Source organism: Marmota flaviventris, chromosome 9 (genome assembly GCF_047511675.1).
Source record: "Marmota flaviventris isolate mMarFla1 chromosome 9, mMarFla1.hap1, whole genome shotgun sequence".
In the NCBI taxonomy this organism is placed as follows: Eukaryota; Metazoa; Chordata; class Mammalia; order Rodentia; family Sciuridae; genus Marmota; species Marmota flaviventris.
This window is the reverse complement of record NC_092506.1, coordinates 51,056,497-51,082,787: the sequence shown is the minus strand read 5'-3', so window position 1 is coordinate 51,082,787 and position 26,291 is coordinate 51,056,497. Positions and strand designations below refer to the sequence as shown.

Sequence of the window (26,291 nt, the reverse complement as noted above, 5' to 3'; positions counted from 1 at the left end):
CTCACAGGTTGCCTGGGTTACTGGTGCAGACGGTGGTACAGGGCTGTGTGGGGCCTGGGAGAGGCTGTGTGCGCTCACCTCGTGGTGGATGCTACAGCAGGGTGGGGGGTCAGTGGGGTCGGCTTCTTAGTTTTTGCTACCAGGCCAGGATTCTATTTTTTTTCTAAAGCCTTTTAAAAATACATCTGAAGGTGGGATTTCTTTTCCTGTCTTCTAACAAACATTAGAAGGCTTGGGTATTCAGAAATAGGTTACCTGTGGCCCTGACCTAGACGGTGGCAAGGCAATGAGATCAAGCAGAGAGAACCGTGTTCAGCACAGTGTGATGTGACAAAGACTGCAGTCCTACCTGTGAGGTCAGTGTCTCTTGGGTCAGGTGACAGAAAATCCAAACTCCCCATGGGATTCCAATGGGCACGTCCTGGCTAAAACTCACCAACAGATGCCTTCTCATTAATGTCACAATGGAGCTCTGTGAGATTAAACAGAATGAGGTCCAGAGGAGGAAACCTGCCCAGGGATGTTCCTGTCCTGTCTGCCCTCAGGCAGCCCCTTCCTCTGATGGGCGATCAGGGGTGAGGGAGCAGCAGGACATCACTATCCCCCATGACAGCAGAAATGACCACATGAGGAGGAGACCCCAGGCTCTGTCTGGGGACAAAGTGAAGCCAGTGCTTTGGGAAGAAGGGGCGTGAGGCATTAGCAGCGTGATGTTGCCAATTAGTTATTTATTTCTCTGAGCCTCAATTTCTTCAACTGAGAATGGGCCGAATGATCACCCAGGTCTGCACGTTGTGCTGAGGCTGGATGAGATCATACAAAGAGCCTGATCCCCAGCACCTGGGACACTGAAGCCCTCCTAAGAGCAGTTGCTCTCCCTTCCCCTTCCTCCATCTTTTCTCCCGTAATCTTCCTTTAGAGAGAGTTGTATTCAATAACTTTTCTGCACCACTTTGAAGTCAATGAGAATCAGCTCCAGCTTTCTTCTTTTTCCTCTTCTCCTTTGCTAACATTCATGGCAAAGGAGCCCAGGTCCCCACCAGGGACCACAGGACCAGGCTGCTGCTTTTTGGTTTCAGCATGAGGTGCCCGCAGGGAGGGCAGGGTCCAGGGGCTGGCAGCAGCCTCCCCTGCTCCAGTTTGCAGCCACCTCACTGTCCATGTTTGCTCGGCCCTGGCTGCCTGGGTCTCTCTGGGGGTGGACAGCTGGCTTTTCCCCTTGGTGGGATTTGGTGGTGACATAGCCGTGCTGTTGTTAGTCGGGATTCCTGGTTTCAAGGGACAGGAGCCAAGAGTAAATGATTTTATGTAAAAGTTGGACATATTAGAAGGCTTCAGGGGAGCTCGAAGAGTCAAGAGCACACTGAAGAGTCCAGCCCCAAGAAGAGAACAGATGATCTCAGCCTCCCCGACAGAGACCCTGCTGGGTGGTGCACAGCCATAGGCAACTCCCCGCTGACCCCACACAGCCCCCCACCCGGCTCAAGAGGACCAGGCAAACCCAGGACTCTTCAGATTGGAGCACACATACACCCTTTGTATCAGGGCCATACCAAGGAGAAAGGATACTCTCAGGACCTACTTTGAGTCCTGGATCCATCTTTTTTGCTGAGTGGGAGATGCGGGGGATTGTATCAATAGAAGAAAAGAACAAAAACACAAACTCGCTTTTATAGAGAAATTACTTTCTGCCAGCCATTATTCTAACCTCTTTACCTGCAAAACTCATTTGATCTTCATAGTTGCCCCCATTTTACACACCAGGAGACTGAGGCACAGAGAGGTGAAGCAGTTTACCCAAGGTGACTTAACGAGGAGGAGGGCTGGGATTGAACCGAGGCAGAGGGCTCCAAATGTGCTCTTTTTGTTTGTTTGTTCATTTTGTGGTACTGGAGATGGAACCCAGGGGTGCATTAGCATTGAGCTACATCCCCAGCCCTTTTAATTTTTTGAGGCAGGGTCTTGTTAAGTTGTGAAGGCTGGCCTCAAACTTGTGATCCTCCTGCTTTAGCCTCTTGAGTCACTGGGATTACAGGTGTTCACTACTATGCCCAACACAGGTGTGCTCTAAACCACGCACTCTGATGTAGACAGTAAGAACTGATGTCACCTCTCAATACTTGCTGTGAACATGAGCTGGGCTAAGTCCTTTACAGCATTATCTCATTTAATCTTTAGAATATCTCCATGAAGTAGGTACCAACATCATTTCCAGTTTTAGATAAGAACCTGAGGTTTACAGAGATTATGTGAATTACTCAGGGCCACTTAACTGCCACCAAGCCTTTGTCTTCCATTGGGGAAGCTGGATTGTGCTGCTCTTGGTGTGTCTCTCATGAACTACACCAAATGATTCTTGAATAAGTCTTCAGTGCATCAAATCTCAGGATTCATTCATTTCTTTATTCAAAAAAGATTCATTGACTTCCCAGGGTGTGCCAGGCCCTGCCTAAGTGCTTGGAGTGCCTCAGGGAAGCCCCTGCCTCTATGCAGTTAGGTGGGGAGAATGTCAGAGACGAAGGATTCCCTGAGCTTCCCTTCCTTGGGATTCTCATGTTCCTTGGGACCTTGAGGACACTTAGATTCACGGGAAGTCTTTTCAGGATCAAAACAGGCCCACAAGGGACTGGAGACCTCATGCCTCTTGGCTTAGATCTGGCATGATAGCAAGCCACGGGAGACAGGTTTTCTCCATTCTCATTGATGACGGAAGGAGGCTCTGGGTCAGGAACAAGCATGGGGTGGGCTCAGGAGAGCTCCCCCGAGTCCCAGGGCTGCTGTGGCTGGTGCTGGTGAGGACTGTGGGCCACGCCTCAGTGTCCTCTTCTGGACTACTACACCACCTCCTGCCAGGGTTGCTGGGAGGATTCGCTGAGGCAGCGCAAGGTCAAAGCCAGCACAGGTGACTCCCCCACAGCCTTTAACCACTAGGTAGTTCTGTAGGTGTCTCTAGAAGTCAGGATCCATGGATCCATGGAATGGGACAGCTGAAAGGGGTCCTTGGTGAGGAAATCATCAATTATGTCTAGCTACTCATAGATAAAGAAATAGGCCCTAGGAAGTGCCGGGCGCTGGGACTGTCTGGTTTAGTGCAGTTTCAGGGGGTGCAAAGCATGTTGGGCTATTGGTCCATAGAGGGTGTGTGTTAGTTGGCCCCTTAATGTCTGGATCAGTGTGTTCAGGCCTTTGTAGGAATCCAACCAATGGTCAGCCCTGTGACCTGGCCCGGATGTGCCCACTTTCATTCCATCAGGAAGACAACCCAACCTTAGAGAGCTTCTTGTCTCCCAACTGGCCTCAATAATATCACAGGGTACTCAGGAACTCTGTCCCTGAGATCTAGGGAGCAGGAGGCCATCACTAGTTTCTTGAATTCTGTATCACGGTGTCCAGCTCTGCCACTCACAGCTCCTGGAGTCTTCTGTGAGAAGCAGGGACAGATAAGTTAAGGCCTCCAGCCGCTCTGACTTGTGGCTTGAGACAACAGCACGGAGCCTATAGCTCATGCTGATAGAATGTGGCCAAGGCAGGCCAGCCTGTTCGTCCGCCGGCACAGGCCCCGAGGGGTGTGGGCTTGGTAATGGTGATGATGGTGGGAAGGACTGTAGCTCCTGCCCGGGTGACTGCTCTGGGAGCTCACCAGGCTCACAGTAGCACTAGGCATTCACAGCCAGGACACCTCAGTATGGGGGCAAGAACCCTGAGCCCTGTGTCAGTCAGGCCTGGGTGCAAATCCTGCCATGCTGGGTGACCTTGGCAAGGACCATCACTCCTTAGGCCTCTGTTCCTTGTCTGTGAGGAACCACTGAGATAATGCACGTCTAGGCCTAGCGGTGTGGATTCCATGCATGACCAGTGCTCAGCAAATAGTGGGTTCTGTCCCATTAAAGGTCTGGAGGTTTGGGACTCTCACATGGCTGTGTGTGTGTGTGTGTGTGTGTGTGTGTGTGTGTGAGAGAGAGAGAGAGAGAGAGAGAGAGAGAGAGAGTATGTGTGTGTGTGTGTGTGTGTGTGTGTGTAGTGGATAAGCAGCCCAGCTGCTCTCTGAGCAAAGTGTGTGTGCTTCCCCAGAGTGTGGATATTGCCCCTTTTAAAGCTCAAATTTCACATCTGTATTAGGTTTTGTTCTCTTGAGTCTTCCTCTTAGACATTAGGATTTTATTATTTTTTTAATGTGAATGTAAATCATTAGAAATATTTTGTAACTCTGGGCCCCCTTTTCCAAATAGGTGTAGAGACATTTTTTGCAACAGCAGTAGGCGGTAACCAAGTAACGTGGGTAGCCCCTATAAGCCAAAAGAATACAGTCATGATCAGATGGCCCACTTCTGTAGCTTCCTAGGTTTTGAGCATTTTGGACCTTTCCACTAGAGGCAATGTGACACTTTTCACATTGGTGACCTGTGATCAAGTTTTGCACCAGTTTTATTTACTTCCATTCTGTCTCAACCTTAGAAATCCTGGCACTCTCTGTTTTTATTTAAGCAGAGTCTTTGTTTAGACATAGGGTAAGGCCTTAGGGTGCACAGCCAACAGGCAGATGGTAGGACCTGCTTCGCAGTCTTTCTTCACATGCCAAACCTGGGGCACAGACAGAGGTTATCTGTCCATTTCCTCTTGCTGGCTAAAGTGTTGCTAAGAGAAAAAAAATGCACAAAATAATAATTTATTAGGAAACTCAGCTATGATCAGAGCCTTGTGCAAACTCTTGAAGGGGAGAAGATAGGAGGCTACGATGTCAGATCACGAGGCTGACATTAATTGTTGGGTTCTTTTTTTTTTTTAAAGGAACATGGCAACCTGTATGGGGCTTGCCCCCAAAGGAGAAGTCTTTAGCCCTTGTGATGCCTGAGAACCAAGTAAGTCACAGTGGGGTCTCTCTTACACATTGAGTAGCTCCTGGGGGATCTAGTTTCAGGCTTAGGGAAGTATGGGAGCTCTCAAATTCTCTTCAAGTCATGTGACCCACTGAAGAAGCGTGGTGAAACCTTGGATACCTCCTCAGCCCTTTGTCCTGGTCCAAGACTCCAGGGCTGCACATCCTCCCCAGCTGTCAGAGGGGGCAGGCTGAGGCTGACATTCTTTCCAGGAGGTGAGAGACCCATCTAACTGGGCAATGTGTGGCTGGGCCTCCCGGAACCAACGCCAGCAGTGCGGCCCTTCAGACCTCAGGCAAGCTCTCTGAGGGGGCTTATCTGCCCAGGTCTGGGCAAGAGAGGCATTGGCCAGGTGGCCTCTAGGGAATGACTCCGAGCATCCTGGAGCACAAGTCCACATTCACGGCATCTTTATCCACATGAGCTCCACTCTGAGAACAGACCTGTTTATAGATTTCTATGGCTTCTGGTGTCTGGAAGGGCCTTCCTGCTGCCCTCCCGGCTCCACGTGCTCTTCCCTCTGTGCTGCACTCTGTAGTTCAGCCAGAGACGCTCTCAGAGACACATCTGACCATCTCTCCTGTGGCCCCGCCAGCTGGACCTCAGGCTCACTGTTCTGCCTCCTTTTCTGCCTCTCCTCTCTGTCCTGGCTCCAGCCCCACCATCCTGGAATAGCTTGCCATGTCTGGGACGTGCTGTTCCTCTGAGGAGCTTCCCTCCCTCCCCAGGCCAGGTTGGAGCCTCCTCCTCAGCACTGCCAGAGTGCTTTGTCCCTCAGATATACCACTGAATTAAGGAACCTTTACTCTCAGTCTTACCCGCTAGCTGAAGGGGCCTCTGGGCAGGAAGCCATCCTCAACCTTCCTATCTGAGGCAGGAGCCCTTCCCCACAGGCACAGACCCCAGCACATGCAACAGCTATTCTGTTGATCCAAGGAGTCTGAACCCTGAGTTAGTTCAGGACTTTCAGCCTGACCTAACTTTTGGCAACCACCAGCCAGCTCTGAATAGAGCATAGATGAAGCTCTGTCACAGTAACTGTCTTGACAGAGCCTTGAACCCTGGGAGAGGTGGTGGCCTTAGCCTCCCTTATTTGATTGACGTGTAGAATGAGCATTGAGAGGCCTGACAACTTGCCCCAGATTGTAGGCTATTGTGGACCAGGTCTCACGTCCTCCGTGTACTGGGCTAGTCTGGTTTCTATAATGCAAAACTTTATTAGAGAGGTTATTTAGAGCAAACCCCTCATTATCAAATAGGGAAATTGAGGCTTTGCCTAAACAGACTTTCTCAAGGTTGCAGAGCTATCTGGTGTCAAGTGGAGTGTCAGAATACAGGCCCTGGGCTTCCAGCACCCTCCTCACTCCTCTTCTGCCTGCCTCCTGTATGCAGCCATTCGAGGGCATTTCTACATGTAGGGCAAAGTGCTTAAAGAACATTCTGAGCTGGAGGGGACACAGAGATGAAGACAATTGGCCCTTGCCCCAGGAGGTCCCCCCACTGTGAGCCTGGGGCAAGAGTTGTTTGGTGCAGGAGGAGGGGGGAAGACCTGAGGGCCCAATCTAAGGCTAGGGTCCTGAGGTCAGCTGGGAGCATGTCTGTGCAGTCAGAGCTGGCTGGTGGATGCCAAGAACCTACCGGAGGACAGGATGAAAAGGGGTTGACTGGACCCAGGGAAAGCTGCTCAGTTCTGATTCTTAGTGCCTGGGAAAGACCCAGGCAAAGAGGCCCAGATTGGCCAGTCTGCAGCAGCCTGAGAATCCCTCCCCTTCCCTGCAGAAGCAGCATGCCAGGGGCGTCCACAGAGGAGGCGAGCAGTGAACAGTGAATTCCAGTGTTGTCTGAAATGTGCGTGGGGAGGACGTGTGTGCGGTTCTGGCTGGCTCACTTCTATTGTGTGCAGATGAATTCTGGGTTGTGTTTCTGATTGACCACGTGACCGGTTGTTGTCTTCCCCCCTTGGATCTCAACCTGGCTCATTCATTCAGTGGAACTTGACACAGGGCCTGGTGAGTCCCAGTGTTCACTCCAGCCCTTCTTGCAATGTCTTGGGCACACGGACTGGAGATTGGCACTGACCACCGATTCTGTCTCCATTGGCAAGTTGAAACATATAATCTGCCCAAATTACAGAGAATGTTTGCCAAATAGGTACCTTGGCTTGTTTTCCAAAACATGACCAGATTATATACTTCTCTAGGGCAGAGAAAGTGTGTCATGTTATATCATTATTGTTTATACCTCATATTTACGCTGTGCTTCACATTTTATAAAGATCATTGCATCTTCATGATCAGGCAGGTGGATATACTCCCATTTTCTAGATGAGGAATTTGTCATAGACAGGCTGGAACCCACCTAAGATAATATAGCTTTTCAAGGGCTGAGCTCAGGCCTCCTGTTTGAAAATTCCATAGTCTCTCTCCTCTACTAAACCATATGCAAGACCCTGGAGGACTGAGACATAAGAGTTGCTCACTAAGAATTTGTTGAGTGAATGAACATTTTTTGTTGTTTGTTTGGGCCTCTTAATCATAAATGGATCTTCTTTAGCAGCAAGGAGATCACTGCCCCGTGAAGTATTTGAGTTTCTCTCCATGATAAAGGACTAGTGAGCTCTGTTCTCACCCAGCCTCAACTCCTTGAACTGGGTCATGCACACTGAATAATTAATTCCTTGAGTCTTTTACTATTCCTGAGTCAGGAACTTCCTCCTCCTGATGCAGAGATGATCTGACAGACATAAGTCTTTGACCAGATCGAGCCTGACAGGCAGATGTTATTGTGTTAATTGTCATAAACCTTCGGATGGCCTCAGATGCACCTCAGCCTAAACAGGTCAGACTTCCAGTGGGTCGTTCAATCTTCTCCTGACACTCTTCCCCCATCAACTTTCTCTAGTCTGAGGGAGGGGCGGCTGGGGGTTCTCTCACCTATTTAGGGTGCTCTAAGGACAGGGAGACCCGCCTTTCCCTTCTCACTGACCTCTGAACTTTCACAGATTTTGTGGCAAGGTCTGGAGAGAGAACAGAAAGACCATGTCAAGCCAGGAAGGAATGCACCAGCTGGGGAGGCGGTCAGGATAACATCTCCTGGGCCCGCTCTTTCCCTAAGTGACACGAGGGTCATGTTTCTTAGAGTCTGCAGGGCATCTCCTGACCTCATTAGACACTTAAGGTCAACTGAGTTGAGTGGAAAAAAGAGTGAACGGAGACCCAAAGATTGATGTTCTAGTATGCACTGTTCACGGCTTAGCTGGGTGGCCGTAGATCTCTCCGTAAGCAGATAAGGGAGGCCTGGGAGGCTGAGTAGCACATTAAAGGAGCCTCCTGGACTCCTCTGGTCCTTAGTGTGGGCTCTAAGTTTGTCCTTGTGATTGGCACTGCCTGCTCTCAGGTTCTCTTCTTGAAGAGCTTGCTTCGGTTAGCACTGTCCCCCTGGCCTGTGAAGCTCTGCAACCAAGCCCCCCACCATGCACAGGTAACAACAGCCTATTGGTGTCCTTGACTCCCGCCAAGCAGCATGGGAGCTCATCTAATGTGTAAGAGTGTTGGAGGCCTCAAGAGGAGAGCTGGATTGATCTAAAAGGCAATGGGATTATGGGGTGTTGGGATACCCAAGTTCTTAGTGCCCCAAAGTTCCTAGGCTCTGTTGACCAGAGGGTAGTGAATATAGTCTTAAGAATATGGCCCCATGTGGCCTGGTCAGGGGTGGCCAGAGACTCCGGAGCAATAAAGGAAGGAGCATTGGTAGAAGGCTGCTCAGTGAGAGACAGACGACTAAACACAGAAAGGAGAGGGGCCAGGGAAGTGGGTCCATCACTGAGACAGACGGATGGAGAATACTGAATCTGGAAAGAAATGATAGAGGGCCTTGTCCCATCTTCATGTTTGTATATTGAGCATCTGAGGTCCAGAGGAGTGATTTAAACCGACCCATAAAGCAGGCCATTTACGACTGGAGGGAGATGGAAGCCAAGTCTGATTGCAGCATATGGTGCCTTCCCCAGGTGACACTGCCTCCTGATATCAGGTACCCTGCCTTCCACTTGTCTCTCTGACCCTGAGCAGGATGGCTAAGGTGTTAGCAGGGCCCACACCTTGCTGTTTATCAGGCCCAATAAAACTTGGGTGTAGCAGCGAGGAGTCTGTACTTTGACCTTGACAGTGTTGAGTTAGCACCATCCTGTTTTATGGTATATGGTGGGGGTAAAGATCAATTAAAGACTGGGGAAGAAGGCGGTGATGGCCCAGCATCCATAATGGGACTTCCCAGGGCCAGGCCCACGGCTTGCTCCTTGGGATGCAAAAGTGAGTAAGAACCAATCTCTTGACTCCCAGGAGTTTGTGGCCTGGCGGCCAGACAGATGTTTTCTAGCCACAACTATCTAAACATTATCATAGAGAGACACCCCTTGTACTCTGGAAACACTGAGAACAGAGCAGCACACAGGGAAGGGTGCACCTAGGAGGTCCTGCAAGACCTGGGGATTAAGGATGAAGAGGAGATTGCCAGGCAGAGAAGGAAGCAGAAGGTTTTGCAAGAAAAACATGTGGAGGTAAGAAAGAGCCTGATTTGGCATTTGGAAGTAAGGAGAGGTTGCATGCATGTTTTCTTCTTAGCCCGGAGTACAAGGAATGGAACATTCAGTTGAGAGATCAGGAGAGGGAAGGGGAGGGGATTTGGAGCCAGACTGTCCAAGGCGTTTGCAAAACACTTGCTACTATGGGAGTTTCATTCACAAAAGTATCAGGAGAACAGCAAAGACCCTCCAGAGGTGAATTCTCCAGATTCTAAAGCGCTACCAGCTTGTTTGAGATAGTTTGTGTCCATTTTCTACATTTTGTGTCACACACCCATGAAGGTGATTCTTGGTGGGGCAAAAGGGGAGTGGGATGGGATGGGCCCTGCCGACAGTTCATATTTAAAATGTCTCAGATTCCTTTTGCCAAATAAGCTGATAGCAAACACCCTTGTGAGTTCATGTGCACACTGTCGCTCCAGGGACTGGTTTGCATTCCAGACAGGGCCACATAATAATTCTGTAGGAATCAGGGGTATGGGGTGAGAAAGCTACTTAAAAAAAAAGAAAGAAAGAAAGAAAAGAAAAAAAAAAGGACCAGTGAAAATACATAGCTGTTTTTAAGGATGATGTTTACAAAGCATCCAGGAAGCGAATTGTCCTGGGCATGTTGCCCCCACTCACCTTCCTGAGATCGACCCTAGGAGGTCTGTTTTGGAAACTGAGCTTTGAGCCTGAACTGTCTTCTGTGGAGGGGAATAGACCAATAAACTCAGGAGTGATCTGCCGTCAAAGGCTTCCTGATCACAGATTAGCAGGCCACTTGGCAAGCCCCCACCCTGGGTTTTATTTTTGAGGAAAAAGAAAATCCTCTTGGGATAGTTGCTGCTTGTTTTAGTGAATGTGGTTTCCATGTACAAACCTAAATGCCAAGCAGAGAGTCCAGAACCTTCGTTGAACCACTAGTTCATAATGGAAATGGGGAGACTGTCTCTGACTACAGGGAAAATTCCCTGATTTGCAGTCCTGTCCCCTGGGGTTGCTGGATGTTGGAGCTTGGGACTAGTGAAAAGTATTTGGACCCACTCTGTGGTTAAAGCACTTACTGGGTCCTGAGCATCTGTCTCAGCCTCTCCAGCTCATGGGGTCATGTCTTAGAGTACTTCCCAAGAGTTGGCCTCCTAAGACCTCTACCTCTTTTGCATAGTCTTTCTTTCTCTTGGCCACCAGCCTCATTAGCATCATCAAGTAGGCAGATATTCCAGGATATTTGCACACCAGTCCTGGAAGGTGAAATAAGCCTGTTAAGGCAATAATGTCCTCGGTACTCAGTTAAGCAGCGGAATGTGTTTTAGGGAGAACAGTTGCTACCTTATCTGATCAGAGAGTCTTTCTGCATTTACTTAATTGTCTTTGTTGATCTTTGGGGAAAACAGTTCCCAGGAGACTTCAATTGCTCTGTACAGGAAGTGGGTGTCTTTGTCCCTCACTTCTGCCCAGACCTCTGGAACACCTCCTGACAGCTGCATGTTTTCCCTAGGTAGAGAGCCCCCATTGGTCTGGAGAAGTGAAGAAGACACTCTATGTTTGCAAGTCAGAGCTCTCTGTCTCTGTGGCTTTCTGGTCTCTTGCTCTCCTGAGGTTGTATCTGGGAACTGCTAAGCTGTGTCAGGCACATTTCCTGGCACAGAGTCATCCAAGTCTGTGCAATGAATGTACGAATGAATAGATAAGCAGCGAGCGAGTCTTGTCTTCCAGCAGAAGTGAAGAGGAAGTGAACGGTCTCTGCCGAGTGGCCTGCGTGCCAGGCAGGATCCAGCATGCACTTCAGAAAAGACCCCTGTGGCCCTGGGAGCAAAGGGAGTTGCCTGATAAAGCTGTCTCCTGGGTGGGGCTGGGGGGAAGCTGACCTTTGATCCGCATCAACCTCAAGATTATGAACCTTATTTTTAGGGATTAAAACAAACAAGCATCGATAGCAACTTCAGGTTACTGGGAATGCTGGCCCGGGTGGAAGCAGGGTGGAGTCCACTCCCCTGGCTACCTGTGCTTGCCCATCCCGCCCCCACCTGACTGAAGGTCCCACTCCTGGACCCGTCTCCTGGGAACCTCCTGACATGAGTCCTTGCTTTGTCAGGCTGCGTCTCTACAACATGGGGAATCTTACATTAAACCCTAGATCCTGGCCTCCCAAGTGTGTCGACCTGTCGGTAGGTTTTAAATAGCCCATTAGTCCTTTCTGACTCAGGCAGGACTCATGTGTCCATTGCAGGTGGACACACCTGCTCATAAAGGCTGAATGCCATTTATAGGCCCTTCTGTGGAGACTAGGGTGAGGGCATGGGCCGCTGCCCTGTGGGCTAGGTGGACAGCCCAACAGAAGGAACAGTCAAGCACTTACCTTCTGTGGCCTCGGCGTGTCTACATCAAGGCCAGCCCACTGCTGAGCCCAGGAAGGTATTATTCATATTGTCAATAACATTCATGGTGACATAGACAATGCTTATATAATTGCATATTAGGAAATCAATCCTGAGATTAAAGGTCGTAATTCAAATTGAAAAAACTTCAAAGTGGAAGCAGTTTCCTCCCTCCTGAGATGGATTATTTTTTTATACTTGGCAAACATTCTTTCACTCAATGAACATAGGTAAAACCACCTTCTAGGAGCAGGAACAGTACTGGTCCTGGGTTACAAAACTAAGAGTCAGTAGGCAACCCATCGGTAGCCAAAGAAGGATGCGGCACACAAAGCTGAATTACTTGAATCTTAAATATTGATTGGGGACCAACCGAATACCAAGAACTGAGGCAAGTACTCTGGGAATTAGAAAGGAAACTAAAGACCTGGGACTTTTCCTTAAGAAGTTTAGATATTTGTTGACCAGACAAGATTAATGCACAAAAGACATGACGGGTTCATGGCTAAATAAAGTGCTGATGGCCCAGTTGATGCCCTTGTGACCCTTGTATTATAACTGGTTGTCTCTCCCAACAGGTCACAGTTCTCAGTTGTTCACCTGGTACCCACAGCCTACCAGGGGAGGCTCTGTGTATAGTGCAGGTTGTCAGAGGATGAAGGAACAGAAGTGATGGAATGTGGTTACTGTTTTCCAAACATGACTGGTCAATAGAACTCTGTGTGTGTGTGTGTGTGTGTGTGTGTTCGCACGCGCGTGTGCGTGCATATGTGTGCATGCATGTGGTGCTGGGGATTGAATCCAGGGATGCTCTACCTTTGACCTATATCCTCATCCATTTTTTAAAATTTTTTATTTTGAGACAGGATCTTCCCAAGTTGCCCAGGTTGGCCTTGAACTTGTGATCCTCCTGCCTCAGCCTCCCAGGTGGCTGGGATTATAGGTGTGCCTCACAATGCCTGGCTACCTGGCTTTCCTCTTAGACTTTAGGCTGCAGAGGTTCTGTTTGGGAGTGGGCCCAGTAAGATGGGCCCAGAGGTTCTGTTTGGGAGTGGGCCCAGGAAGATGAATGTTCAGATATTTCTTGGTGATTCTTCTGTGCAGCCAGGTTTGTGGCCTCTTGGCAATGACTGCAGGAATTTAGAAGAATGCAGGGGAAAGAGTGGCAGGTAAGGAGCGGGAAGCTTTCCCACCTGAAGGCTGTAGCTCACCCTTGAGACCCAGCTGTGGGCCAGCTTCTCCCCAGGAGCTGCTCTTGGGCTCTCAGTTACTGTTTCTCCCCACTCTGGGTCTGCAAGTCTTGGTGCCCATCTCCGCTGCAGGGAATTCGGGACTTTTATTCCCTGAATAGACGGTGTAGCTCCTAGCAGGTCTTCTGTGAGTATGTGGCTGACTTGGCTTCAGAGGATGCTGAGATCTTAGCAGGACGGGAGAAGAAAGGCAGAGACCTGATGTGGCCCAGAAGATGCAGCCACTGGCAGAGCCCCAGCACCTTTGGGAACTGAACCTAACTAAGAAGAGGGGACTATACTCGGGGGATAGCCCCAGGGAGCCAGGCAGGGGAGTCTGAACTGGTTCAGGGGTGTAGGGACCCCTGAGACTTTATGAACAGTGACAGTCCAAGCCACCATAGGTCCTGAATTTCATGTGATGCTCTTGATTTGATTTATCCACAAGCAGTTGTTAGTGAGCATCTAACATTGCCAGAGGCACAGGTGCAGCCTCTGACCTCAGAGAGCTCATAGTTTGATGAGACAGACAGGCCTGTAAGTAGATCAATGTGATGGTGTATGGGAAATCACCACACAGACCTCCAGAGATGCAGTGTGGGAAGAGGGGCTGGGGAGGACAAGTCAGGCTTCAAAGAAGCCCATTCAACTGAGAACCCTGCCTAGCAAGGCGGCCCTGTGTTTCATCCTCAAGTAACCCAGTGGGACAGGACTATCATTATCCCCATTTTATGGATGAGAAAACTGAGGTTCAAAGAGGTTAGGTAACTCATATGGGCTCACACGCCTAGTAAGTGGTAGGTCAGGGTTTGTAGCCAGTCTGCGTGACTCCAGAGTCCAAACTGGGACCTGTGACAATCCCTGCCATGGTGGTTTCAGCTGTAAAGATAACTGGGGTTTCACCAGTGACCAGAGCCGGGCTGGGCTTTCTAGACATGGACCGGCACAAGCCAGGTCACAGTGCACTAAGGAACCAGGGATGATTCAGTGGGTCTTGAGGACCAGGAGAGGATGGGAGGACAGGCTGGAGGGGTGGGCGGGGGCTGGACCATGAAGGCAGTTTTTGTTTTGGTCTGCTGAGATGTTTAGACTTCACCCTGCCGACTGTTGGGTGCTGCCGAAGGGTTGTAACAGGAACTGGCCTGTCCAAGTGTGTGTTTTGATACAAAGACGTCTCTGGCTGCAGTTTGAGCACTAGGCTGGGGGGTTGGAGGAAGGGGAATCTGGAGTCAGGAAAGGCATTGGTGAGCAGGCTCTGAGAGGTCCAGGGAGAGCAGAGGGAGACCTGCACCTCCGAGGAAGCACGGGAGGCCAGTAGACAGGGCTACTGGGGAGGCAGGACTTGGTGACCAGCCAGCTCAGCAAGATGAGGGAAGGGGGTCCAACAGCATGGACTCCAAGGATGAGATAGGAACTCCTGGTACAATGGAGCTGTCCCTGGGGGATGGGCTGCAGGAGGAGGCACAGGAGCAGGTGAAGTTGAATAGACCACACGTGAGGTCTCTGTGGGAAAGCAGGGCAATGTCTGGTGACAGGTGACACCTGGCGTGGAAGGCAGCAGAGAGATGGGCACTGGAGCTACAGTTCAGGGTTGTCAGGACACTGGTTGAGCCATGGAGGTGCTAAGGTCCTGGAGGGTGAAGATCAGAATCTTCACTTTCAAGGGCAGGTAGAGAGTCCCAAAAGAACAAACATGCAGGGCTGGGGTTGTAGCTCAGCGGCTGAGTGCTTTCCTCGCAAGCACGAAGTACTGGGCTCGATCCTCAGCACCCATAAAAAATAAAAGTAAAGATATTGTGTCCATCTACAACTAAAAAATAAAATTAAAGTTAAAAAAAGAACAAAAAATGAATGGTGACTGCATGCACCTACCATGGGGTAGGTGATGACATGGAGCATGACCATGCCCGGTGGGCGTGTGGGTAGAAACCAGATTGTGGCCACTAAAGGGTGAGTGGGCTGCAAAGGGGAGGAAGCAAAGTATGATGTATGGTTTTGTCTCCTCCAGGAAAAACAAATTCAGATCTCACTGTGGTTGAAACTGTGCCCAGTTTGGGGGGTGTCTTCATATTGAATTAGTTCACAAGTAAGAAAACAGCAAAGAACTTATTGGACAATGAATCCTTTTGGGGGGTGAAAAATACAGTTTGGTGGCACAGTTCTGCAAACCAGGGGGACCTTTGGAGGACAGATCATCAGACACCACTGGGTGTCCAGTGGCTCGGGATGGGGTCAGCTCTGTGCTCACCTTAGGTTCCTGACATGGTTCTGTGCACACTATGAACAGGCATTGGTGAGAAACGGTGTGAAGTGTACTTTGCCATGATTTCTCCTCCTCTTCCCCAGCATCCGTCTCTACAGTCAGACTAATTATGAGGATTCAAGTTCCTGACACCTAATTTCAGCAAATCAGGAAGAGTAGCACCACTCAAATACTGAGGGTCTCCTGGGGCATGAGTTTTTGGGAGTGCTGGGCAGAGATTTGAGGGAAAGTATGCCTGTAGCTGTTCCTGGGCCCTGTGCCACTGACACTTAACCCTGCACGTCTGGGAGCCTGGAGCTGTGAGAGGCACCTCCATTTAATTTCCACAAGAACACTGTGCTGTCATGACTTGCTCAGGAGACCTTGTGACTCAGAGAGCCACGTTCCCTCCCTCGCATCACATGGCTCGCAGGACCACAGGAGCCTTCCAGAATGCTCAGGCCGGAAGGGAGAGCAAGGGAGTGAGCTAGCTTGTCTGTCCCAGTCTCCAGGGAAATCAGAGAAAGGATGTGTTGTTCAAGATCAGGTGTGTACGTGGAGTGCCTAAATAGAGGGGTGGGCAGGCTTACTCCTGGGGCCCAGGAACGTCTCCAGGATCCTGAGGTATTCATGGAAAGCTAGACATACGATGACAGGACAGGTTGTCGCCAGAGTTGGTACAGCTGTGGTGTTCAAGTGAGAGGCCGATTCTGAGACCAGCCTTCCTGTTGGAGGGAATACCTTGTGACACAGGCCAAATTTGACATGCCCACCACGAATGCCTACTGGATTCATTAAGGTGATGCTTACTGCCTAAATAAACCCCATATTCTCACAGCTTCACAGACTTCAAGTTTATTTCTCACATATGTAAAGACCAGAGTTCTGGTCATAAAGGCCTCTCCACTGAGGGGACATCCAGGGAACCCGGCTCCTCTCTCCCTGTGGCCCTGCCATCTTTGTCACATGGTTTCTAGCCACTGTGCTCTGGAGGAGGGGAAGAGCACAAAGGGCCTCGAGGGAGCTTCTGACAAGATAGTCCTCCAAGTGGCACAAGTCCCTCCTGCTTGTGTTCCGTGACCCAGAAGTTGGTCACCTGGACTCACACAGCTGCAAGGAAGAGCCCAGGAGGAAGGAGCAACTCGCCTGGGGTCGCTATTCCTGTCTCTGCCAGGCTTCCCACCATGACTAGACGGTCACTTCTCAGCAGAGTGTTTATTGGTGCATTAGTTATTGTCCTCATTTCATATTACTTGATATCTCATGACTACAGAGTCTGGCATTTTGGAGTTTGATGACCAGAGACCATGATTCAGTGTGCAAAGCAGTACTTGTACACCTTTGGCACTATCCACCGTGTGCAGCGGTGTAGGAAAGAATGGTGGTTAGGAGTGTCCCTCTGGACTCTGGCTGTGGGTGGTTGAATCAAGTTGCTGACTTCTCTAATTTTTTCAACAATGAGGATGATCCTCACATCTAACAATGCCTTTGTTATAATGATTAACTGTTTCTTCCCATACAAAGCTTTAACACATTGCCTGAGACTTCATAGATGCTCACGGAATGGCCACAGTTATCTTCTCAAGATCATATGTTCCTTTAGTCCTTTAGCATGTGCTCTGTAGACAGGGCTTCATGCTAGAATGGCTATGATCGAGGTCAGTACAGGGTGCTATGGGAACACTGGGGAGGGATTGTGGTGGGAGGCAAGGTAGGGTTAGGGGAGGAGGCTGGAAGGTGGATTAGGAGTTCTGGGATAGAGATGTGCTCAGGTCCATGTGCCCTGTGGAAGAGCAGCGAGTATGGTAGCTGATGGAGCTGACACTGTTGTTATAAATGGGAATGTTTCCCTGCATGACAGTGGTATTTTCCTGATGAATCAAAAGCATTCATAGGTAGTGTCCTTGAAGTTGACATGAGTCAATAAAAAAATAGGCCAAGCCCTGACTTTGAGGGATGGAGCTTGTCCCATTACACAACCGTCGTTTGCATTCATTCAAGTGAGTCCAGCAGACCAGGGCAGAACCTGGACCTGTCTTCAAGGAGCTTTTGGGGAATCTGCTTTCTGTAGGAAAGAGTGCTTTCTGCATTCAGGGACTGTGATCTGCCAGCAGCACTGTACAGGGACCATCAGCAGCCAGGGTCAGAAGTGTTCTTCCAGGAGGGGCGATATTTGGTGGGCCCCAGAAACTAAGTCTAAGGAGCTGGTACCAGAACTTCCCTGGGGCTTCCTGGAAACTAGAAGTGTGAGTTCACAGTTTTCCTGGGCACCCAATGCATGCTCGAGGCAGCTTAGGGCACACATAGAATAGTCTGCCAAGTTTCCATAGGTAGTGAAATCTTTGTTATTTTGTCTACTGGTCTATTTTATCAACCAGATAAACAGGTTTCCATCTTGGGGGGTCTCTGGCGGGGTCCTGCAGGCACAGCTAAGGCTTGTGTGGGAGGTCCTTTCATCCCCATACCCATGGGGAGGGTATGGTTCCTTGGAAGGGAGCCTGCCACACTGGACCTGAGGGTCCTAGGCTCTGGAGAGAAGAGCTGCTGGGAGGGAACTTGCCAGTGACCTGTTAGAATTTAAGCCAATTTATTAGTTGGCTCAGTGTCAGGGTTTCAGGCAGGATGCCCCTTTCCTTGCTGAAGAAGGTTGGGGTTGGAGACCATGCAGGCCTAGGAGGCCTAGGAGGCCAGTCCTGCCAGGTCTGAGTGAGTCGAGAAGTCTGTACAAGGCCTACTTTCTTTTTTTGTTTTTTGAGAGAGAGAGAGAGAGAGAAAATTTTTTAATATTTATTTTTTAGTTTTCGGTGGACACAACATCTTTATTTTATTTTAATGTGGTGCTGAGGATGGAACCCAGTGCCCCACGCATGCCAGGCGAGCGTACTACCACTTGAGCCACATCCCCAGCCCTCAAGGCCTACTTTCTAATACTAGTACTGACCGTCAGGGAGAGGAGACTCCTTGACATGAAACCTGTCTAAAGCAACAGGCTGTAAAAATTGTGCATCCTCTGGGTAGGAAATCTGGGAAATTCAGAGAAAGACAGCCTAATACTCTATTGTTAGGTTACCCCGTGACTTAAGACAGTGACCTGCAGTTGACACTTGTACTCTCCAGGCCCAGACTGCCAGAAACTATGAAACTTAACTTATACAATTCACATAGTGGCTTCAGAAAGGGACCGTCAATGTGTTTCTTTTCCTATTTGACAGTAGCCGTACCAGTGTCCTTAGGAGGGCAGTAGGAAGGTCAGGCCAGGGCTCAAGCCCAGGTCACCTTATGCCTGGGCCAGAGTTCTTTCTTTTCCTAGAAGGTCCTACAGAGAGGCTTAGCAGTATGGGCAGAGATGTGGCGCATGGGTAGAAATCTTGAGGAAAAATTTTAAAATGCATTCATGTATATATATATGTATATACATTACAGAAAAGAAAGATGGGCAAGTTCTGAGATTACTTTTTTTTAAGACCCATACTTTTGAGAGAGAAAGGGCACATACCAGCCCACAAGTTTGTTACTTTGGGTAAGGCAGGCAAAGGGGCCTGGCTGGCAGTGGCCCTGAGATGCTGCCTTCCCTCCTTCTGGCACTGTGCCTGGTCAGCATCTAGGTGTGTCCAGGCATCAAGACCCTAGAGGGTGGGGACTGATTCATGTTGTCCCAGGGCCTGGCACTGTAAATGGTTCCAAGAAGGAGTGGATGGAGGAGAGAAGTGGGGATGTGTGAGGTCCCTTGAAGCCGGGCCAGTGGAGTTCACTCACTGTTGAAGAGTGTGGGAGGCCAGAACTGGGAGGACAGGAGCAAAATAAACTGGGGTCATAGAGAGGGAGCAGGCATAGAAGGCCAGGGCCTGCAGTGCACTTGTGGTCTCTTCAGAGCTCCTGCCATGGGCACTGGGTGACAGGCGGCAGGGGGGTTGTCTGGACCCTTGTTACAGTCTGGGACCTTGTTGGCCTTCTTTTTGGCCTTTCTAGAGGAGCTCCAGCACACACGGGTTTAGCCTGTATGGAAAGGGCTTCAACTTCTGGTGGGAGATCTCAGGCCTGAGACTAGGAAGTAGAGACCTTTGGAGACAGAACTCTTCTCTCTGGAGGATGACTAAGAAGACTTCCTAAGACTGTCTTCCCGACAGAGCAGGTGGCCTAGGAGTGGCATTCCCCACTGTGGAGGTGGTGGAGGGAAGGCCGGAAGGAGACCACAGGCAGGCCAAGGTGGCCCTTTCAGACTCTTCCCAACCCTGCAGTTGCTCCTGTTGGTTCAAGTTGGCTTCCTAGTGAGAGATGGAAAGTCAGAAGGAAAGATGAGGTCTTCAGGCCCCACCTGTGAATCAGACTCAGGGGTCTGCAGAGTGACAGTGTGTGCAGGAGACATTTGCCATCGCCAAGTCCCCGACTGGCTCCTGCCTCCTCTCAGGGGTTGGGCTAATGTAGGCTCAGAGCCAGATCTTCAGTCCCCAGCTCCCACCTGCTGCAAGTGCAGGATGGACACCCCCTCCATTGCTGAGCCTTCCCATGGTCTATTTGGTGAGGCAGACCCGGGAGATGGCAGGTTTGATTAGGGCAGCGTGGCAGTGTAAATGTCAAGAGGTTTTTGCTCTTAGATTGCATTGACCTTGAAACAGATCTTGTCTGGGTACCTCAAGGGATTGAGGATTGAGCTTTTTCCTCATGGGAAAGTTCTGCCTAGTGTCTGTCCCTCTCCAGACCTCCTTGAGTTTTTATAGAACTCTATAATTTTCCCAAGGTTTGTCCACACTGTTTGCTGTTGTTTGGCAGATGACTTGGCAGGGGGGTGGGCAGAAAGTATGATCCTAAATGTGAGTGCACAGGCAAAACTGGGGTATGGAGACCTGTCACTCATTTTGAGAGGGGCTCAGGGACTCTGCAAAAACCCTGAACTTGTCTCCAGATGCTGCAGGCTGAGCCCATCACCAGTACTGTCTCCTGTAGTTTGAGGTCATGAATCTTAATTTGTAGTGGCTGGAGGTGGGGGTGGGGAATAGCTTTGTGACTCATGATGTCACAGAGGCAGGGGAACAGAAAAACCACAACTAAGGGACTCCAGTTGGCAAAACGCAAACTGCTTCAAACCTATTCTTGGAAACTACAGCATCACATCTTGTTTCTTCCCAGAAAATGCAGAACCTTTCATCCTTCTGGATGAAATAATTGCTTCTATTTCTAAGACATGTCAAACTCCGAAAAGGCAGCAGCTGGGTGGTGATAAACAAGACTTGTCCACCCAGAGCTAGCCACCCAGAGTCCTCTGAGCTAATGCACTCTTGACGTGCTTCTTCTGGGGGGACAGGGGAAAGGTACCTACTAGAGGCAGGACACCCTGGTTCTCTGAAAACTTGATGCTCAGATTCCCTACTCCTCCTGAGTGCTAGGTCGACCCTTTCCAGTTCCTTAGTGGCACCACCCTGCACCCTGTGTGTCTTCAGCTCCTCACCAAGACCACCCTGAGTGAGGTTCCCCACTTGACATATGAGGAACTTGAAACTCAGTTCAATGACTTGCCTGGAGCTACAGGGCGAGGAAGCAAGTTTGAACACAGGTAACTAAGCTAAGTTATCAAAAATCATGTTCTCTTTTCCCCTTCCTTTTGGGTTGAGGGTGTTTGGGCCACTTGAAGAGTAATGAGTGCTAAGTTGTCACATAGCAGCCAGGAGCTAAATACATCGTATACCTAATCTCCTTTATTCCTTACCACCCTAGAAAGCAAATAGTATTGTTCCCATTTTACACATGAGACAACTGAGGCTAAGGCAGGCGAAAGAACTCACCTAGGGTCACAAAGCTAGTATGTACTTGAGACCAGATTCCTACCCAGGTTTGCCTGACTCAAAATGTTCTGTTTTCCCATGGGGAAAGTCACCCATTGTGAATGTTAGCATCATCTTTAAAGTCTCTGCCTTAAACTGGCAAGCTGATTTTAAAGGTTGAGAGTTGACTCTTGAAATCGAGGGAGGCAGGTCTGAGCCTGGTACGGGCTGTGGGGTACATGTCCAAGGCTGCGTTTATCTCCTGCTGTCGGCCCATCTCCATACACTTCCCCTTATCTCGCCCCAGATAAGAGCGGGTTCCGGAGCTCCCACGCCCACCCGGAGCCCTCAGCACCACCTTTGGCTCTTTCTCCACCGGAGCCCTAAGATTAAGTCGTGCATTTTTCTTTGGAGGGAGGAGACGAGTTCTTCCAGTTTGTAAATTATTGTCTGGGAGTCCCATCTGCCTTGATACCGCCAAATGGCGCATGCTTTTAGACAAGGAGGAGCTGGCAACTGGGAGCGTTTTGATTTTCAAAACTTATTTTTTCAAACTGTTGCATCCCCCAGGTACAAATCTGCCTGCATGATGGATGCAGCAGGCATGAGCACATCTGCTGAGCCTCTCCCAGGGCCAGGCTGTGCCGACACCTGCATTTCTTTCTCCCTCTTCACAGCAACCATCGAGGTGGAGATCATCATCCATCTGTTGTACAAGAAGAAACTGAGGCTCAAAGTCTCAGTGGCTTGTGTGAGGCTGTGTGGGCAGCAAAGGGGCAAGCCAAGCTCTGGACTCAGGCTCCTGAGGCCCCAGAGCCACCTGGCCATCCTTGAAAGGACCGCAGGAGAGCAGTTGAATGCAGGCGGTCTTGAAGTTGTCAGCCAGCTACTGCGTCCTTTGTTCCTGCTGGCACAGAAGTGGTTCCAAAGATAGATAGAGCCTGAGAATGTGAATATGCCCAGAAAAGCAAACGAGTCCTACTTTCGTTTATGCTTTCTGGGTGGCAAGTGTGGCACGTGGGGGGAAAGTCAAGACACCAAAGGTGGCAGTGTTTATGTGAGTAGTGCCAAGGGAGCTCAGTGGACATTAAAGGAGCTGGGGCAGCATCCGCAAAGGAATCCAGGTCTCATCTGGGCCAGGCAGAGCACCGCAGAGCCAGCCCTTCCAGCCTGTGGAACTTGTTGAGTGGCATGGGCCAGGGCTCCCAGGTGGGGCCTGGAGCCTGGTTGAGGTGTGCCAGCCAGCCAGGAGCGTGTGCTGGTCTGCCTTCAGCCAAGCACAGGGCCAGGCACACTGGAAGATCCCAGGGGAGGCTGGAAGGGAGGGCCGGGTTGGTGCTCCTGGGCACTTCCTTGACCTGTCCTGGACATGCCCTCACACTCACCTTCTCTGAACTGCTGAACCCTTCAACTTACTGTCATTTTGCAACTTTACGACTCTTTCCAGATTCGTGCCCTGTAGGGTCTCTCCTTTGCCTGGAATGTCACTCCCGCGTCTTGTAGTGAAATCCTCCCATTCATAGGACTGGAGCTTCTTGAGCCCCTTGCGACTCCTTGAGCTCTGCTAGACACCTGCTGCTCCGGCTCCGCAGTACTCTGTCCTTATTCCACAGCACTTGTCTATAGTCTTGTCATCAACTGTATGGTCCTGTCTTCTTGCCAGGCCAGGCCCGAGCCTGCATTGCTTATCTCTCCATCCCCATCCCCTAGCATGATGCCCGGCGCACACCTGCTGCACCTCCAGCAGCTGCTGAATGAATGAGTCAGAGATCAGGGAAGGTGAGAACACTTTGCTTCACTCTTAGAATTATAAGCCAACCTATGATCCAAATGTACCCACAGAAATGTTCTTGGGGGTGAAAAGCTCTATTGGAGAGCTCAGTTCTCGTGAGTCCTTTTGTTTACAGACCCCACAAAAGGCAGGACCTCTTGACCACTGTCCAGCCTTGGCCCTGCCTCTCCACACTGGCCTCCTAGCACTAGCTTTGGATTCCAGAAAAATAGCTAGTATTTTGGAAAATCAGCTCTACTTTATTTTTGTTCCTTTGAAACTTCAGTGACTTTCCTAAGGCATGCCTGAGGGTGGAGTAGTGCAGAGAGAAGCATCCATGCCAAAACCTTGGCGAGCTATTTTTGTGAAGTGAATGAACATCCTCTGCATTTTTCCCTTCCATCAGCCTGAGCACTTGTTCCAACCAGCTCAGCCTAGACTTACAAAGCACAGACTCCTTTTGTCCATTTGAAAGAAGAGGCCCACGTGTCTCTGTCTCCCGTGTTTCTGACTAAGGTAGATGGTGTGCTTCCAGCAGATTCCAGAAACAGAAGGAAGTTTTGAGAAATTGCAATGGGTAACTTGTCTGGGGGAAAACACCTGCCCTCTGGTAACTAATGAAGAAAGATTTTAAAGTTTCCTGTCCGAGCACAGGTGGGACTATCATGAGGCCTGGAGAGGTGTGTGCTCTGGGGTTTTTCCCGTTCACTGATGTCATGGGGCTAGGCTGCATTCATCTTAGCCAATCAAGTCGCTGCACCAAGAACAGTAGGTTTTCAGTGGTATTAAATCTAGTGCATTTTTTCTGTCTTTCTCCTTCACCAGTCACTATTTCCAGAGCCATCTGGCTTGTAGCAAGATCGACCAGGTACCGTTGACATGAGTCAGGGTATATATAACTTTGCGTAACCTGTGTGTTTTTTTTTCAGCCAGGGAGAGGAGTGAGTGGGTGCTGGGGAGAAAGACTGGCAGTAAGGCATCCTTGCCGGGTTAGGGGGTATGATGTACACTTTCCGGAGATGGTCTAGATTTAGCACTAAGTATAATGAATGAAGATGGGTGTTTTAGTATCTTAAAGGAATTTCATCACTTCCTGTTGGTGCCCATCCTCCACTCTCCCCTCACTGCCCATGCACCTCACCTCTGTCTCCACCCACCTTTGCAGGTGTGACGCTTCTCCTGGTGTTTCATGGTGATCCCCTCTGTCCTGTCCGCACCCTGCTCCACGTGGCTCCTGAACCATGGGGGAGAATGAGGACGAGAAGCAGAGCCAGGCCGGGCAGGTTTTTGAGAACTTTGTCCAGGCTTCCACATGCAAAGGGACCCTGCAGGCCTTCAACATCCTCACCCAACACTTGGACCTGGACCCTCTGGACCACAGAAACTTCTACTCCAAGCTCAAGTCCAAGGTGACCACCTGGAAGGCCAAAGCCCTGTGGTACAAATTGGACAAGCGAGGCTCCCACAAAGAGTACAAGCGGGGGAAGTCGTGTATGAACACCAAGGTAAGGGGCACAGCCAGGGAGACCTGGGACAGGTGGGTTGGCATTTGGGAGTTAAGAGGCAGCTGCCCTTCTGCTATTTTGAAGCTCTGAACAGATGTGGGCGTGAATGTTGTATCGTCATGCTCGGCTGAAGGTTTCCTTTGTCTGTGTGCTTAGCTTGTCTTGGCTGGGAGTTTCCACATTATCCTGGTGGCCTCAGCCACCCTTCTGGTCTCTTTTCCAAAGGAGAGAAACCAAAGGCCAGGTGAGGGAGCTAAGCAAATCTTTGCTATTATCCTACTTCCACAGTTACCATGACCCACAGCTACCTCTGATACCCACTGTTGATCCAGCAACTCCTGCGGGCTAGGCACTTTATATCCATGATCACACTGAACACCTGCAGGAGTTCTGTGGGCCATTTTAGAGAGGTGGAAATGGAGAAGCCAATTATACAGGTCACACAACTAGAAGGCAACTTGGGTCTGTTTGATTCCAGGGCTTAAGCCCTAAATTCCACACAGAGGCTTAATTAAAGAGATGTATTCCCCGGGAGCAAACCCTTAGAAAGATCCCCTGGTTTTTAATGAGTTGGCTAAGAAGTAGGGGTCTGTGGTCCCTACCTCCTTTTCAGCCCTCTTCTTTCCCTCCCTCCGGACACCTCTCAGTTCTCTACCTCCTTTCCTAGTATGCATGTCTCTGCTCAGGATTGCACTCATAGTTAATCCTCCACAAATATTTGCATCCTTTATCATTTGGCTTTAGGCTGCATCCGTGAAAGCAGGGCTGACCACAAATCACATCTCTGGCATCTCCAAAATGCCCACCACCCAACAGGCAGCTCAAAGTCAAGACTTGCCAGCTGGCCCTGGGGGGCTCTCGGCCCTGGGCACGAATCCAAGCCTTGTGTTTAGGTTGAGATTGGATGTGCTGTATTTAGACTTCTCAGGAGGTAGCTCAGTCAGAGCCCTTGGAATTCCAGTCAGTGCCAATCCCAGGACAAGGGGATTGAACTCTCCATGGCAATCAGCACTGTTGTGTTTTTGTTTTGGTGACGGAGGAGGTGTTGAGTCCATCGTGGGATACGGCTGCTTTCCATTGCTCTGGGGAGACAGCTGTCAAGCTCCCCTGAGCCTGGGATGCACTGACCGTCCAGGGCATAGGAAGAGCATTCCATCAGGGTGCGGCACCAAACAGACAGCCCAGGGCACATTAGCCACCCAGGCAGTACCCGCCATGCTCCAGCCTCAGGCAGAGACATGGTAGTGGTAGGGAAATAGAAGGGGAGGAGAGGTGGGACCAGTGTCCTGGCTGAACTTCCACCCAGGGTCCCCTCTCTAGTTGTAACTTCATGGTTCCCTATTCAGGTGCAGCTCTTCAGGGTTAAAGGGGTGGGGGGACTTGTAGCATTCAGTGTTACCCTTCTCAGTCATTGTATAAAGTAGCTTTCTTAAAAAAAAAAAAAAGTTTTGCATATAGTCCTCCTCCAAGATAAAATTGAACAAACCAGTAAATAAATTCAACAGGTCCCATAGAAAGAATGGCCCAGCTGCTTGGTGCAGTCTCAGGAGTTTTCAGAATCCTGTTTTATTAGGAAATATCATCGCCCCACACACCCAGCACTTTGTGGGACTGCCTTGGAGATCTGAGGGTGGGTCCCCCCAGGGCGTCAGCCAGCAGGGGGATGAGTGGAAGGTTGGCCACCATGAAGATGTCGTCTTCAAAAATCACCAGCCAGGTGTTGCCTGGTTTGTCTGGCCAGCCCCCGTTTTATAGGCTTCGATGGCTTGAAGTGGCAGAGTCCTCACTTCTTGTGGCTGGCACCTGAGATACAAAGGGAAAGAAAAAGTCTTTGAGTTTGTGAGGTGGAGTAAGGGTGGTTCTTGCCTAGGGATTTTTATGCCTTTCTTTTGAGGAGGAACAAAGACATTTCAAATGTGTGATAGTCTGTCTCATGAAAACCCTGGGTGCTGAGAGTGGGGGATAC

The 26,291-nt window shown here is 50.0% G+C and overlaps 1 protein-coding gene across 2 annotated transcripts in view; it reads left to right on the top strand.

The window, feature by feature from the left end:
• Mical2 (microtubule associated monooxygenase, calponin and LIM domain containing 2) overlaps positions 1-26,291 on the top strand; it is a 206,583-nt gene that overhangs the window by 20,073 nt on the left and 160,219 nt on the right. For both annotated transcript variants that reach the window (XM_071616384.1, XM_027942426.3), the window contains exons 2-3: positions 4,789-4,859; positions 23,986-24,325. In XM_071616384.1, the coding sequence (XP_071472485.1) occupies positions 24,062-24,325 (264 nt within the window). In that variant the 5' untranslated portion in view covers positions 4,789-4,859; positions 23,986-24,061. The remainder of the gene's footprint in view (positions 1-4,788; positions 4,860-23,985; positions 24,326-26,291) is intronic.